The 16,185-nt window shown below is 37.4% G+C and overlaps 1 protein-coding gene across 5 annotated transcripts in view; it reads left to right on the plus strand.

Annotated features, from left to right (window-relative positions):
- The window catches only part of LOC132159620 (SLAM family member 9-like), a 42,816-nt gene that overhangs the window by 4,198 nt on the left and 22,433 nt on the right, over nucleotides 1-16,185 (plus strand). Inside the window, exons 1-4 of one of the 5 annotated variants that reach the window (XM_059569189.1) lie at nucleotides 7,710-8,279; nucleotides 8,519-8,851; nucleotides 9,293-9,613; nucleotides 9,745-10,239. In XM_059569189.1, the coding sequence (XP_059425172.1) occupies nucleotides 8,231-8,279; nucleotides 8,519-8,851; nucleotides 9,293-9,613; nucleotides 9,745-9,896 (855 nt within the window). In that variant the 5' untranslated portion in view covers nucleotides 7,710-8,230 and the 3' untranslated portion in view covers nucleotides 9,897-10,239. Of the gene's footprint in view, nucleotides 1-7,709; nucleotides 8,280-8,518; nucleotides 8,852-9,292; nucleotides 9,614-9,744; nucleotides 10,240-13,114; nucleotides 13,540-13,785; nucleotides 14,119-14,557; nucleotides 14,882-15,012; nucleotides 15,397-16,185 lie in introns of those variants that run through there. The other 4 variants (XM_059569188.1, XM_059569190.1, XM_059569183.1 and 1 more) reach the window with 4 other exon arrangements.

Here is a 16,185-nt window from a genome sequence, read left to right on the forward strand (position 1 = left end):
AAGGCTGGTTTCCTTTTCATTAATAGCAGGTGATTAGGTGTCAAGGGTTCAAGATCTGTTGGATCATCGGTTGTAATGGTAAGTGGTCTGTCATTTATTATTGCTTCCACTTCACACAGGAATGTATGCAAGCTCTCATCATTAAGTGTTTGTTCTTTCAGCACAGATCTCAGGATTTTTCTAACAGACCTTATCTGTCTTTCCCATACTCCACCGAAATGAGATCCAGAAGGTGGGTTGAATATCCATTGTATTCCTTTCTGCATGAGAGTGCTTTCGATTTTTGATTGGTTCCATTGTTGAATGGCCTTACGCAGTTCAGTCTCAGCACCAATGAAATTAGTACCGTTGTCACTTCTCATGATTGACACCTGCCCTCTCCTGCACACAAAACGTCGGATAGCATTTAAACACGAGTCTGTGTCCAGCGTATGTGCAACTTCAATATGCACAGCTCTTGTTGTTAGGCAGGTAAACAATACGCCATATCTTTTAACATTACTTCTACCTTGTCTGACTTCAAACGGTCCAAAGTAGTCTACTCCAACATTGGTGAAGGGTGGTTGATCTGGCATTATTCTGTCATGTGGCAGCTCTGACATCTTCTGCTCTACAGCCTTTGCTCTAATCTTTCTACATGTCACACATATGGAGAGAAACTTCCTGACAATGGAGTTTGCAGAAGGAAGCCAGAATTTTTGTCGCAACTTTGAAAGCATATAGTTCCTTCCACAATGTCCAATTCTCTCATGAATGTCTCTTAAGATTAAAGTTGTGACATGTGAATATTTGGGTATAATGATAGGATGCTTCACATGCTCAGGCATTGCAGATTTACCAAGACGACCGCCAACTCTCAGCAATCCATCCTGAAGTACTGGATCCAGTTTAGAAAGGCAACTGTTCTTTTTAACAGATGGATTACCTTTTTGCAATGAAGAAATTTCTTCTTTGAATACTTGACTTTGACTGAATTTGATGATTTCATTTTCAGCCCTTGTTAAGTCTTGCATTGTTAGAGCTTTGCAGTTTTCTGCTGTGGGTTTTGTCTCACAACTCTGAACTTCTTTGTCTTTGGCTGTTTTGCTGCGCTGTATAATTATCTCCTTAAAACGAAGGATCCATGCCACAGCTCTCTTTAATTTGTACCAATCAGAGTAATAATTGATCAAATTGTTCACAGCATCTGTGCCATCCACTGCACACACAAGGTTCACTGAAGCTAAGTGTTTAACCTCACTGTCATCCATTTTTGTTGATAAGTCATGATTTGTTTCAGGCCACTTATTCTCTGGTTCTTTGAGAAAAGAAGGACAGTGGATCCAACTCATGTTTTTCATGAACTTTTCACAAGTAAGTCCTCTGGATGCACAATCAGCTGGGTTCATTGAGGTGTTGACGTACCTCCACTGTTGTGGTCTGGTCGACTCCCTTATAACGGCAATCCTGTTGGCCACAAATGTTTTGAAACGCAGACCTTCATTGTCAATATATCTCAAAACAGTGGTACTATCAGTCCAAAATACAGATTCAAGCAATTCCAGTTCCAGTTCATCTTTCAGCATTTTGTCTGTGTTAACAGCAACAACTGCAGCAGTCAACTCCATACGTGGAATGGTGGTCTGCTTCAACGGCGCCACACGTGACTTCCCCATCATGAAGGCACAATGTGCGAGTCCATCAGTGTTTAACAGTCTGAGGTATGACACAACTCCATATCCCACTTCGCTAGCGTCTGAGAAGTGATGTAGTTGTGCGGAAGTTGAAACTCCAAAGTCAACAGGTTTAATGCATCTTGGCACACTGAAGTCAGTCAATTGATTTAGCCCTCGTAACCAGGCAATCCACTTTTCTGCACACTGTTCTGGAATGTTGTCGTCCCATGCAAGCTTTTCTTTGCACAACTGCTGCATTAGAATCTTTGATGGCAATATGACAGGTGCAAGAAAGCCCAATGGGTCATAGATGGAGCTTGTGACTGACAGGATTCCTCTTCTTGTTACAGGTCTTTCTTTCACACTGATTTTGAATTTGAACACATCTGAATTGACACACCATAACACTCCTAATGCTCTCTCAGCAGGAAGTGCATCCCGGCTCAAATCCAATTCTCTTGCATCTTCAACTCTCTCACCTTCAGGAACAGAGGCTAACAATGCACGACTGTTGCTTGCCCATTTTGTAAGATGAAATCCTCCGCTCGCACAAAGTTTTGTGAGATCATTGTACAAGGCAATTGCTTCAACATGACTTGAAACAGACTTTAAGCAGTCGTCTACATAAAAGTTCTTAAGAACTGTGTGAACTGCTTCAACAGATGATTTGCTGCGATTTTCTTCTGCTGTCTTCCTAAGAGCGAAATTAGCTACACTTGGAGATGATTTTGCTCCAAAGAGATGGACAACCATCTTGTACTCTTCCAAGGTTTGATCTACATCTCCATCTGGCCACCATAAGAAGCGGAGCAGGTCACTGTCTTTTTCAGGAACTCTCACCTGGTAATACATAGCTTCGACATCTGCCGTCATGGCAACTGACTCTTGTCTGAAGCGGGTGAGCACTCCAATGAGTGAATTTGTCATGTCTGGACCCTGTAATAGCTCACTATTTAAAGACACTCCCTGAAAACTTGCAGCACAGTCAAACACCACCCTCAGCTTCTTCTTCTGAGGATGGTACACCCCATGGTGAGGTATATACCAGACTTGACCATCTTGACGACGTAAGTGTGATGAAGGCACCTTGACTGCGTAACCTTTGCTCAGCATGCCATTCATGAAGTTTTTGTACTCTTCATGAAAGGAGTGATTTTTTTTTAATTTCCTTTTGATATTTAACACACGCTGGACAGCTGCACTTCGATTGTTAGGCATTTGGACAATCGTTTTCTTGATTGGAAGGTCAATGTAATAGTGACCATTAGAAAATTGCACTGAATTAGATACAGACTCCAAAAACTGGTGATCTATCTGTGATAATTCGGCTTTGTCATCACAATTTCTTTCGGGAAAATCATGATTGTACTGTTGTATCAGCATTTGTTCCACACTCTCCAGGGAAATTCTGTTGACTGTAACGCTTGTTTGTGCACAGCCATGCATGCTGTCTTCAGGTTCTCTAAGAGGTCCATTCAAAATCCATCCAAGGGCAGTCTTTACTGCATATGGCCCATTGTGCTTACTATTTATTACTCTCCATGGTTCCAGAAGCTTGAACTCCTTGTTCCCTATGAGGATCTCCACTCCAGCATCAATGTGAGGTAACTTCACTTCACTGAGGTACGGCCATTTGTCAACTTCCTGTTGCTGTGGAACGTTCTCCATTGAAACTGGTATGCTCTTTTGTGTAAACACTTTGGAAAGTTCAACGAAGTTGTTCTCTTCCAATCCACTCACTTCCAAGTCAGTGAGCATGTAACTTTCCACTCGTTTGCTTGAGTTCATGGTGCTTAGCATCATGTCAATTTTCCTGCCTTGGACATTCAACTGTCTTGCTAGTGCCTCAGTGCAAAAGGTAGCAGAGCTGCCTGGGTCCACAAAGGCATACACTTCCACGCACTTGTTACTTTTTTTTTACTTTATCTTGACAGGTACTATTGCAAGAACACAGTCGTCTCCGGCCCCAGTGCAGGCACTTGTCTCGTGACTCATTGTGGTGGGTAAAGTGGTAACTTCAGTTTTATCAACTTTTACCATTTCCTTCTCAGGAATCTTGTCTTGTGTGGTTAAGTGTAACATACTAGGATGTCTCTTTGAGCACAGCTGACATGTGCTTCTTCTGTTACAATCTTTGCTTAAGTGTCCTTTGACTAAGCATCCAAAGCAAAATCCATTCTTTCTTAAAAAGTCAAATTTGTCTTTATATGGCTTAGCACCAAACTGATAACATTGCTCCAATGTATGGCTTTTCTCACAGAATGCACAAGGTTTAGTGAAAGCACTGATAACTGGCGCACTGTTGCTTTTCATCATTGTCAAGTCTTTTTGAGTTTCGCCAACCTGTTTGAAGTCAGTTGCAAAACTACTACTTCCTTTTCCTTCTCTTTTCAGCTTAGCTCCTTGAAAAGACTTGTTGGTGTGTTTTTTATCACCTGCCAAAGCATCCAGATCTCCAAAAAGTGGGTTTGATATTACCTTTGCTTGGCGATCAACAAACTCAACCAACTGAATGAACTTGGCTCTTCTTCTATTGTGCTCCTCATACTCGTAAGCATGGGCTCTCCATCTTTCACGCAACTTGTATGGCAATTTTGAGATAATAATCCTCATGTTAGTAGGATTATCCAACTCATCCATGTATTCAATGTCCTCCATTACATTGCGACAAGTAACCAGGAACAATGAAAATGCACTTAAAGATTTTCCATCCTCTGACTTTATTTCAGGCCATTTGAATGCCTTTTGCATTAAGGCTGTCGCAATTTTCAACTCATTTCCAAACTTCTCATGCAAAAGTCTCATTGCTTCTGCATAACCACGATCATTTGGCATGTGCTGGCAGCTTTTGACAATGTCTCTGGGCTCACCTCTAGTGTACTGCTCCAGAAAGTACAACTTGTCAGCACTACTGTCAACTCTGGAGTCAACAGCATGTTCAAACGCCTTCATAAAAGATCTGAACTCAAGTGGATCTCCATGAAACAAAGTAACCTCACGTTGAGGTAAACAAGACATTTGTTGGTTCTTCACAAGCATTGCTGTGATGTCTGTCTGGCGTTGCATCACTCTTTGAAATTCTGATGTATCAGTGTTACCGCACAATGTTTCATTGACTGGTGTTGACCATTCCTTTGCAGTGTTTGTTTTCTTAGGTCTGACACTTGCAGGTATACTTGAATGAACTGCTTCAGGACGTGATAGCATTTTACCATGCCTTGATCTTACACTGTATTCATCATATTCATAATGATCCTGTTGTGGAATGACTACATTGGCTGCTTGGATGGCCACATTTTGATCTGCATACTGTAGTTGTTCTTCACAATCTTTATACACTTTAATTTTAGCATCAGACATTGCAAGAGCCGTTTCTATTTCCAACTTTTCCATTTCAGCCTTTAACTTTGCTTCTTTCATTTCCAACTCCTGTCTTTCTTTTAGAGCGGCTGCTTTAGCCAACAAAGCTGCTCTGTTAGCTTGTTCCTTTAGACGAGCTGATGATGCTGTAGATATGGATGATTTTTTGGAAACAGATGCTGTTCCACTTCCTGACTTATTAGACGTGACCGTCCTGGATGACACCATTGACACACTGTCCATTGGTGAGACTTCATTATCACAGATTTGAGACATCTTAATGCACTGTTTAGTTTCCTCAATCCATGACTTCACTTTTTCCATGAACTTTTTGCAGCATAATAATTTAGGCTGAAACCAGAAATCCTGATCAGCATCATGCTCTTCATCTTTCAAATACAGCAGCACTGTTGCATTACTTTCAATAAATTCTTCAAACATCCGTTTGTAGAGTTTAAACTGCTTGTTTTCAACATCATTCAAGTTGGAAATGTTTTCCATAAGCAATTCAATCTCATTTGATTTTGCAGTTAATTGTCTCAACTTGCCTCGTCTGGCGTTTATCTGGTTGTGAAGCTTCTCTTCCAAACCCTTGTCCGTTAGCGCCCTCTTGCGTTCAGACCGCTCAACAACATCGTCGTCGTCGTCTTTTTTGTCCGCCATTTGTAACACTTCAAGACGTGCAATTTTACTTACAATCAAAGTTACACAACTAACACTTATTGCAAGCGGTAATATGATCGATCTTCATTCATTCATAAATCCAATGTCCTGCACAGCACTATTTGGCCACAACAAGCGAAGCGAGTCCTTCTGACGTCTTAAGCACGGTCTTCCATTAACGTGCATTCAGGTGCGCACTTGTAAACACACTTAAATAACGGGTAAAGCTTTTGACTTACATGTAAGGGACATGTGAATGTGGTATTTATTCCACAAGTTTTGACGCGTATCTTCTTGCCTTGATTCACATTTGAAATCCATAGTTCGTTTATCACTGTTTATTCTTCCAAATCAACAAAGAATCACGTTCTTACATACAGCATAATCCAAGTGCAGCGATGTCTTCTCAACAACTTGTTTGTAGAGATACTATACTCATAAGGCAATTATGCTATGATAAACGGTCAAAAGTTGGAGGAAGTGTCTAGGGAGAGGGAAGTCTGGGGTTCTCTGCTTAGACTGCTGCCCCCGCGACCCGGCCCGGATAAGCGGAAGAAGATGGATGGATGGATGGCATATTTAACATTATAATAATCATAATCTGTCTTTTACAAATTATTTCTTATTTAGGTTCGCATTTGTGTTCTGCATCCAAGGAGAACTGCACAAGCATCTTGTTTTTTTTTTTTTTTTTTTTGCACTTAACAAATGCCTCATGCACTGTGACCCATTACTTCCTCTGCTCAAGATGAGATGCGCTGTGGTCTTCGGTCAGATGTGGTACGGGTGTCTATTATTGGAGATATGAGATGCAGAAGGTGTGCAGAACATGCTCTGGAAACACTGTGGGCAAAGGCTACATATGAAACCAAGGCCTCTAAAACAGTACTGTAGGCAAAAAAAAAGGCAAATGTGTCATAGCAGTACATTAAAAAACAATGTCTAAATTCAAATAAAATAAGGTGTTCTGATGAACTTTTACCAGGAGCTGCCAACAGATGCTGTAAAAACAAATAGTGTTCTATTGAACAGAAATGCAGTCTCATGATAAGAAAGTTGCTCAGAATTGAGGCAAACATGTGATAGAGGAAAAGCTAGAAGAAAAAATATATATAGTTGTCAGAAATGCTGAAATGAATTGGTTGCTCAGAGGAAATAAAAGTATGCATTGAGGATGATGACTGACTTTGACCTCGGATCATGAGTACCAATGAGTTAATTGTGAATGAATGTAGAAAACAGTTGTTCTGTAATTCCCATGAGACATGATTCAAGTATGCAGATTCCCTTGTGCAAATCATTTGGCTGTAAAACACTGAACCTTGAGGACGGTGTTCAAAAATGTATTTTAATGTGCCATTTAAATTATTTTTGTTAAACACAGAAATAGTGCATGAATGTTATTCACACAAATGTACATTAATCATAAACACTTCTTTCATCATAAGAGGATACAGGAAATAGTGGCCAGCCAAAACCAAAGTGTCACAACATCTCTAGATAGTGTGAACGTGAGTATAGAAATGAAACTGCATTAACTATTCAGTATCTAATGTTATGTCATTTTTGTGCCCTGACTGACATCTTTATTGATGTTAATTGACTCTTGTGCTTAAGACTGAATCCGGCACTGTTGTAAACCATAAATTTTTGTCACAAAAACTTTTCTTGGTCTTCTCAGTCTAAATCACCCATTAACAGAACAGACTCTTTGATTTACTCAGCAGCTTTGAGGTTTCATTCTCATTAGAGCAGACAACGAGGCTTTTATTTCATTTAGTTGATCAGAGCAGCAGGGATTTGTTTTTTGTTGTTTTTTTTGTTTTTTTGCTAAGAGGAAAATGGCAGGAAGGAGTAAGCTGGGAGAGGATCTGCAAACCACAAGCTGAACAAAATAATGACATTCGTGCAAAAAAAAAAAAAAAAAATCTGCACCTCAACACAGTTTCTGCTCAAAGTCTTCATCCTGTTTGTGTCAAAAGAACTGAAAGAGCTGAACTTCCTCTAATGTTCATATAGATACTGTAAAGACAATCCACGCTACGTTTACTGTCCATCTTGAGCTCCTCACTGAAGTAAAAGGAGGGGGACCCTCTGAGGGGCGGGGTTTCTCCAGACGAAGTATGCTAACCCAAATCTGGAAGTATGGAAACTGAAAACAAAATGTAGAGTTTGGATTCTGCTGGCTACTTTTTTCCTTCCCTTAAAAATATCGTGCTTTTTTAAAATGGATGGATGTACCACAACTTTAAGGATATATTTTAATCGACGTACAGTAACAGTCCAACGCACATCGTAATCTCAACTCTTAATCCTAATGGGCTTTTCTTTTTGGGTCCCATCTTGAAATTTTCAAGCGAAAACGATACTAATAAAAAAGTTATAATAGGCTATTGATAGCACCGTTAACTGTATTCCTCGAAATGGTCGTTTTTGTTTTAAACGTATTAGGCTACTTTTAATAGGCCTATTCGACTTAGAAAAAAGCGGAGGAGCAAACTCGCTCTACTAAATCATGAGTTTATTGATCGGATATTTAGGAAACTGTGAATATGATTCATAAAACTTTTTTCCTCTGCCTATGGGTTTGGTTCTCACATGGTAAGTGAAACATTTTTTATTAAATAGTGTTTCATTCCCCAAAGTTGCCGTTTTTATATTTTCACAAAATATATAGTTCGGTATTTTGAATAGCCTGTGTTCAACATCTGGAAAACATCCTGTCTAAAGAAATAAACATCTAACTCATGTCTGAGTTGGTGAACAAGTCCTTTTCAGAGGGCTTGGTTTTTTTTAATTGGAGAAATATATGAATAAAATAATATTTGTATGTGTTTCAGATGTTATTGGCGATACAGATGAAGTGAAGTCAGTGTCAGTGACTGAAGGAGATTCTGTCTCTCTAAACACTGATGTTACTGAAATACAGAGAAATGATCTGATACTGTGGATGTTTAACTTTAACAATTCAGACACTCGTATTGCTGAAATCCACAGACAGAACATCTATATAGATGATAATACTCTGATATTTGGAGACAGACTCCAGATGGACAGTTGGACTGGATCTCTGATCATCAGAAACATCAGAACTGAACACACTGGACTTTATAAACTAACAATCATCAAAGCTGCTGGAGTCACATACAAGAGTTTTTCTGTTGCTGTCTATGGTGAGTAATATTACATTTAATAATATCAAGAAATAAAAGTGATGTTAAATTATCAGAAGAATTGTTCTTTAAGATGAATATCTCTTTATCTAATAAGGTATAAGAGGTTGTGCTGTATTCAGAATTTTATCAAAGCTAATGACATTATAGAAAGCCACAGTGCCTTATTGCTTAAAAAAATATATTTATTAAAAATGTTAAAGAAATAGTTCACTCAAAAATGAACATTTGCTGGAAATCTTTTTCTCAGGCTGTTTAAGATGTAGATGATTTGTTTTTCATTGGAAGAGATGTTAACAAATAAAGCATTACATTGCTTTCTCACAAGTTGATTCTCTGCAGTAAATGGGTGCCGTCAGAACGAGATTCCAAACACAGAAAATTTTGTCGCCATTTAAATTAAGTTACATTTGTATTTCCATTTATTCTCAATATTTCCAGCTCCTCTTCCCATTCCTGTCATCACCAGAGACACTTCAAACTGTTCTTCATCATTTGAAAGATCATCATCATCATCATCATCATCAGTGTCCAGATGTGTGCTGCTGTGTTCAGCTGTGAATGTGAGTGCTGTGACTCTCTCCTGGTACAAAGGAAACAGTTTATTGTCCAGCATCAGTGTGTCTGATCTCAGCATCAGTCTCTCTCTACCTCTGGAGGTGGAATATCAGGAGAACAACATCTACAGCTGTGTGATCAACAATCCCATCACAAACCAGACCACACATCTGGACATCAGCAAACTCTGTCACACATGTGCAGGTACAGCAGCGGTGATATCAGTGAATATAATTAGTGATTACATATTTTCTTCAAGCTTTCCAAGATATGTTAAGTTAGATTGAGAGCTATGTCTTGACTGATAATTATTATTGGTCTGTTGTTCATTACAGAGCTCATTCAGCAGTCACAGACGGTGGTAATATCAGTTATAGTGATAGCTCTGATCGTGGTTGTAGTTGGAGGGGTGATATACTTACACCAGAGGAAATGTGAACAAGCAAGTTCAGAAGGCAAGAATTACTTTACGCATTATATAATATAAAACTGTCTGGGACAAAATCTTTGTATATTGTATGCCATCATGATCCACTAGAAGCAGTACATCCTGAGTGTTGTCAAAGGAAATGGCAAAGTAACACATATTGCTTTATTTTTTAACTATAGTCATAATAAATGATGAAAACTGATTTGTGTTTGTAGATCCGGCAATCATAGAAAAGCAAAGCATGTCAGAATACACTCAGATCATCTACTGCCTTCAGAAGAGAGATCTGCCTCAGGTCAGTAAACAGTTCATCTCATTTACTACGACTGATTCTCTTTCTTTCTTTCTTTCTTTCTTTCTTTTACTTACTTTAAATATAATCGTATGTGATTCTGTTTAATGATTATGATTCACTGAAAAGAACCAGCTAATATGAATCATTAGTTCGGGAATAGGATCACATTAGTTACGTTGAATGTTTTTTTTTTTATTATTAACGGAATAGAACACCTCATAAGAATAATCCCTTCAGGAGTCATTCAACACTGGTCCGCTGTGTTTGTATATATATATATATATATACACAGAAAAGAACCAACTCATTGGTTCGGGAATAAAATAACACTGATTTCACAGAATGGTTTTGATTCGAATGGAAGTTGTTCTGCACTGGTCACACTGTATTCAATAGTGTTGATGTGACGCCGTTGATAAATAACTGCCAGAGACTGGAGGGATTGTTACAAATCGATCGTCATTTGGCTCAAATATATATATATATATTTTTTTATATTATTATTTTGGTGAATGGAAGCAGTTCTGGACCTGGTTTTCGTTAGACATATACCCTATTTTTACAATATAGATGATGATTATTGATTAGTTTGTAATATAAATGTTTCTCTCTGTCTCTAAAACAGAAATCATTTGCTGGATGTGGCCAGAACCGAGACAGCTGTGAACTATCAACACAATAAAATCAAAAAGGCGTCTCAAGAGATTACTAGACCCAGAGTTCGTGTATGAGTTATTGAATTAATTTAAATTTTGTATTATACACTGAATGTTATATTATTAAATATTATATTGAATCTAGACTGTTATTGTTTATTGAAATACTTTTATAGCCTACCTAAATAGATTTTCAACAGTCTCTTACTTTTTTAACTTTGCTGTAATAAAACAAATTTAATCTTGTGTATCCGTGTAATATTTAGAGTTCATATTAAACTGACATCACCTACAGGAGGGGCTATAGACAGCATTCTTCATTGTTTTTATGCTGCAGTTTCACTTTATATAGAGCAGATGTTGGGTGTAGTTGCAGGAGAATAACAGGCCCCTGATGTTTATTCCAGTTTATTGCAGGGTGATCATTGTCCCACCTTGCAGCTGCTTGTTGCTGAGAAGCAAAACAAAACATCAGATGTGTTTCCGCTCTTCTGCAGTGAAGGTCGATGCATTGCTCTGAGCTGTTATTTGTACTGTAGAAAATATGAACAAAGACTGGACTCATGCATTTTGACAGTGTTTCCAGGAAGGAGGAGGTTTTGAGTGATATATAGTTTGTTGTATTTTTTTTTTTATCAAGGGGAAATAAAAATTTTCAGAATTTGACTACTTTGTTTTATTGCAGAAAATTTAAAAACAAAAGGGTATAAAACAATAAATGTAAATGCATATTTAACATTATAATAATCATAATCTGTCTTTTACCACAAATTATTTCTTATTTAGGTTCGCATTTGTGTTCTGCATCCAAGGAGAACTGCACAAGCATCTTGTTTTTTTTGCTTTTTTTATTGCACTTAACAAATGCCTCATGCACTGTGACCCATTACTTCCTCTGCTCAAGATGAGATGCGCTGTGGTCTTCGGTCAGATGTGGTACGGGTGTCTATTATTGGAGATATGAGATGCAGAAGGTGTGCAGAACATGCTCTGGAAACACTGTGGGCAAAGGCTACATATGAAACCAAGGCCTCTAAAACAGTACTGTAGGCAAAAAAAAAGGCAAATGTGTCATAGCAGTACATTAAAAAACAATGTCTAAATTCAAATAAAATAAGGTGTTCTGATGAACTTTTACCAGGAGCTGCCAACAGATGCTGTAAAAACAAATAGTGTTCTATTGAACAGAAATGCAGTCTCATGATAAGAAAGTTGCTCAGAATTGAGGCAAACATGTGATAGAGGAAAAGCTAGAAGAAAAAATATATATAGTTGTCAGAAATGCTGAAATGAATTGGTTGCTCAGAGGAAATAAAAGTATGCATTGAGGATGATGACTGACTTTGACCTCGGATCATGAGTAACAATGAGTTAATTGTGAATGAATGTAGAAAACAGTTGTTCTGTAATTCCCATGAGACATGATTCAAGTATGCAGATTCCCTTGTGCAAATCATTTGGCTGTAAAACACTGAACCTTGAGGACGGTGTTCAAAAATGTGTTTTAATGTGCCATTTAAATTATTTTTGTTAAACACAGAAATAGTGCATGAATGTTATTCACACAAATGTACATTTATCATAAACACTTCTTTCATCATAAGAGGATACAGGAAATAGTGGCCAGCCAAAACCAAAGTGTCACAACATCTCTAGATAGTGTGAACGTGAGTATAGAAATGAAACTGCATTAACTATTCAGTATCTAATGTTATGTCATTTTTGTGCCCTGACTGACATCTTTATTGATGTTAATTGACTCTTGTGCTTAAGACTGAATCCGGCACTGTTGTAAACCATAAATTTTTGTCACAAAAACTTTTCTTGGTCTTCTCAGTCTAAATCACCCATTAACAGAACAGACTCTTTGATTTACTCAGCAGCTTTGAGGTTTCATTCTCATTAGAGCAGACAACGAGGCTTTTATTTCATTTAGTTGATCAGAGCAGCAGGGATTTGTTTTTTGTTGTTTTTTTTGTTTTTTTGCTAAGAGGAAAATGGCAGGAAGGAGTAAGCTGGGAGAGGATCTGCAAACCACAAGCTGAACAAAATAATTACATTCGTGCAAAAAAAAAAAAAATCTGCACCTCAACACAGTTTCTGCTCAAAGTCTTCATCCTGTTTGTGTCAAAAGAACTGAAAGAGCTGAACTTCCTCTAATGTTCATATAGATACTGTAAAGACAATCCACGCTACGTTTACTGTCCATCTTGAGCTCCTCACTGAAGTAAAAGGAGGGGGACCCTCTGAGGGGCGGGGTTTCTCCAGACGAAGTATGCTAACCCAAATCTGGAAGTATGGAAACTGAAAACAAAATGTAGAGTTTGGATTCTGCTGGCTACTTTTTTCCTTCCCTTAAAAATATCGTGCTTTTTTAAAATGGATGGATGTACCACAACTTTAAGGATATATTTTAATCCGTGTACAGTAACAGTCCAACGCACATCGTAATCTCAACTCTTAATCCTAATGGGCTTTTCTTTTTGTGTCCCATCTTGAAATTTTAAAACGAAAACGATACTAATATAAAAGTTATAATTTTCATAACACCGTTAACTGTATTCCTCGAAATGGTCGTTTTTGTTTTAAACGTATTAGGCTACTTTTAATAGGTCTATTCGACTTTAAAAAAAGCGGAGGAGCAAACTCACTCTACTGAAACATGAGGATTTTATTGATCGGATATTTAGGAAACTGAATATGATTCATAAAACTTTTTTCCTCTGCCTATGGGTTTGGTTCTCACATGGTAAGTGAAACATTTTTTATTAAATAGTGTTTCATTCCCAAAAGTTGCCGTTTTTATATTTTCACAAAATATATAGTTCGGTATTTTGAATAGCCTGTGTTCAACATCTGGAAAACATCCTGTCTAAAGACATAAACAACCGATTCAAGTCTGAGTTGGTGAACAAGTCCTTTTCAGAGGGCGTGTGTTTTTTTTTTTTTTAATTGGAGAAATATATGAATAAAACAATATTTTTGTGTGTTTTAGGTGTTATTGGTGATACAGATGAAGTGAAGTCAGTATCAGTGACTGAAGGAGATTCTGTCTCTCTAAACACTGATGTTACCGAAATACAGAGAAATGATCAGATACTGTGGATGTTTAAGGTTAACAATACATACACTCGTATTGCTGAAATCCATAAGCAGGTCATTGATATGTATGACAGTACTCTGATATTTGGAGACAGACTCCAGATGGACAGTTGGACTGGATCTCTGACCGTCAGAAACATCAGAACTGAACACACTGGACTTTATAAACTAACAATCATCAAAGCTTCTGGAGTCACATACAAGAGTTTTTCTGTTGCTGTCTATGGTGAGTAATATTACATTTAATAATATCAAGAAATAAAAGTGATGTTAAATTATCAGAAGAATTGTTCTTTAAGATGAATATCTCTTTATCTAATAAGGTATAATAGTGTGCTGTATTCAGAATGTTATCAAAGCTAATGACATTATAGAAAGCCACAGGGACTTATTGCTTAAAAAAATATATTTATTAAAAATGTTAAAGAAATAGTTCACTCAAAAATGAACATTTGCTGGAAATCTTTCTCTCAGGCTGTTTAAGATGTAGATGATTTGTTTTTCATTGGGAGAGATTTTAAGAAATGAAGCATTACATTGCTTTCTCACAAGTTGATTCTCTTCAGTAAATGGGTGCCGTCAGAACGAGATTCCAAACACAGAAAATTTTGTCGCCATTTAAATTAAGTTACATTTGTATTTCCATTTATTCTCAATATTTCCAGCTCCTCTTCCCATTCCTGTCATCACCAGAGACACTTCAAACTGTTCTTCATCATTTGAAAGATCATCATCATCATCATCATCATCAGTGTCCAGATGTGTGCTGCTGTGTTCAGCTGTGAATGTGAGTGCTGTGACTCTCTCCTGGTACAAAGGAAACAGTTTATTGTCCAGCATCAGTGTGTCTGATCTCAGCATCAGTCTCTCTCTACCTCTGGAGGTGGAATATCAGGAGAACAACATCTACAGCTGTGTGATCAACAATCCCATCACAAACCAGACTCAACACAACATCAACATCACTCAACTCTGTCACACGTGTCCAGGTACATCAGTGGTGATATCAGTGAATATAATTAGTGATTACATATTTTCTTCAAGCTTTCCAAGATATGTTAAGTTAGATTGAGAGCTATGTCTTGACTGATAATTATTATTGGTCTGTTGTTCATTACAGAGCTCATTCAGCAGTCACAGACGGTGGTAATATCAGTTATAGTGATAGCTCTGATCGTGGTTGTAGTTGGAGGGGTGATATACTTACACCAGAGGAAATGTGAACAAGCAAGTTCAGAAGGCAAGAATTACTTTACGCATTATATAATATAAAACTGTCTGGGACAAAATCTTTGTATATTGTATGCCATCATGATCCACTAGAAGCAGTACATCCTGAGTGTTGTCAAAGGAAATGGCAAAGTAACACATATTGCTTTATTTTTTAACTATAGTCATAATAAATGATGAAAACTGATTTGTGTTTGTAGATCCGGCAATCATAGAAAAGCAAAGCATGTCAGAATACACTCAGATCATCTACTGCCTTCAGAAGAGAGATCTGCCTCAGGTCAGTAAACAGTTCATCTCATTTACTACGACTGATTCTCTTTCTTTCTTTCTTTCTTTCTTTCTTTCTTTCTTTCTTTCTTTCTTTTTACTTACTTTAAATATAATCGTATGTGATTCTGTTTAATGATTATGATTCACTGAAAAGAACCAGCTAATATGAATCATTAGTTCGGGAATAGGATCACATTAGTTACGTTGAATGGTTTTTTTTTTATTATTAACGGAATAGAACACCTCATAAGAATAATCCCTTCAGGAGTCATTCAACACTGGTCCGCTGTGTTTGTATATATATATATATATATACACAGAAAAGAACCAACTCATTGGTTCGGGAATAAAATAACACTGATTTCACAGAATGGTTTTGATTCGAATGGAAGTTGTTCTGCACTGGTCACACTGTATTCAATAGTGTTGATGTGACGCCGTTGATAAATAACTGCCAGAGACTGGAGGGATTGTTACAAATCGATCGTCATTTGGCTCAAATATATATATATATATATTTTTATATTATTATTTTGGTGAATGGAAGCAGTTCTGGACCTGGTTTTCGTTAGACATATACCCTATTTTTACAATATAGATGATGATTATTGATTAGTTTGTAATATAAATGTTTCTCTCTGTCTCTAAAACAGAAATCATTTGCTGGATGTGGCCAGAACCGAGACAGCTGTGAACTATCAACACAATAAAATCAAAAAGGCGTCTCAAGAGATTACTAGACCCAGAGTTTGTGTATGAGTTATTGAATTAATTTAAATTTTGTATTATA

The sequence above is a fragment of the Carassius carassius genome, chromosome 16 (genome assembly GCF_963082965.1).
Source record: "Carassius carassius chromosome 16, fCarCar2.1, whole genome shotgun sequence".
NCBI lineage: Eukaryota > Metazoa > Chordata > Actinopteri > Cypriniformes > Cyprinidae > Carassius > Carassius carassius.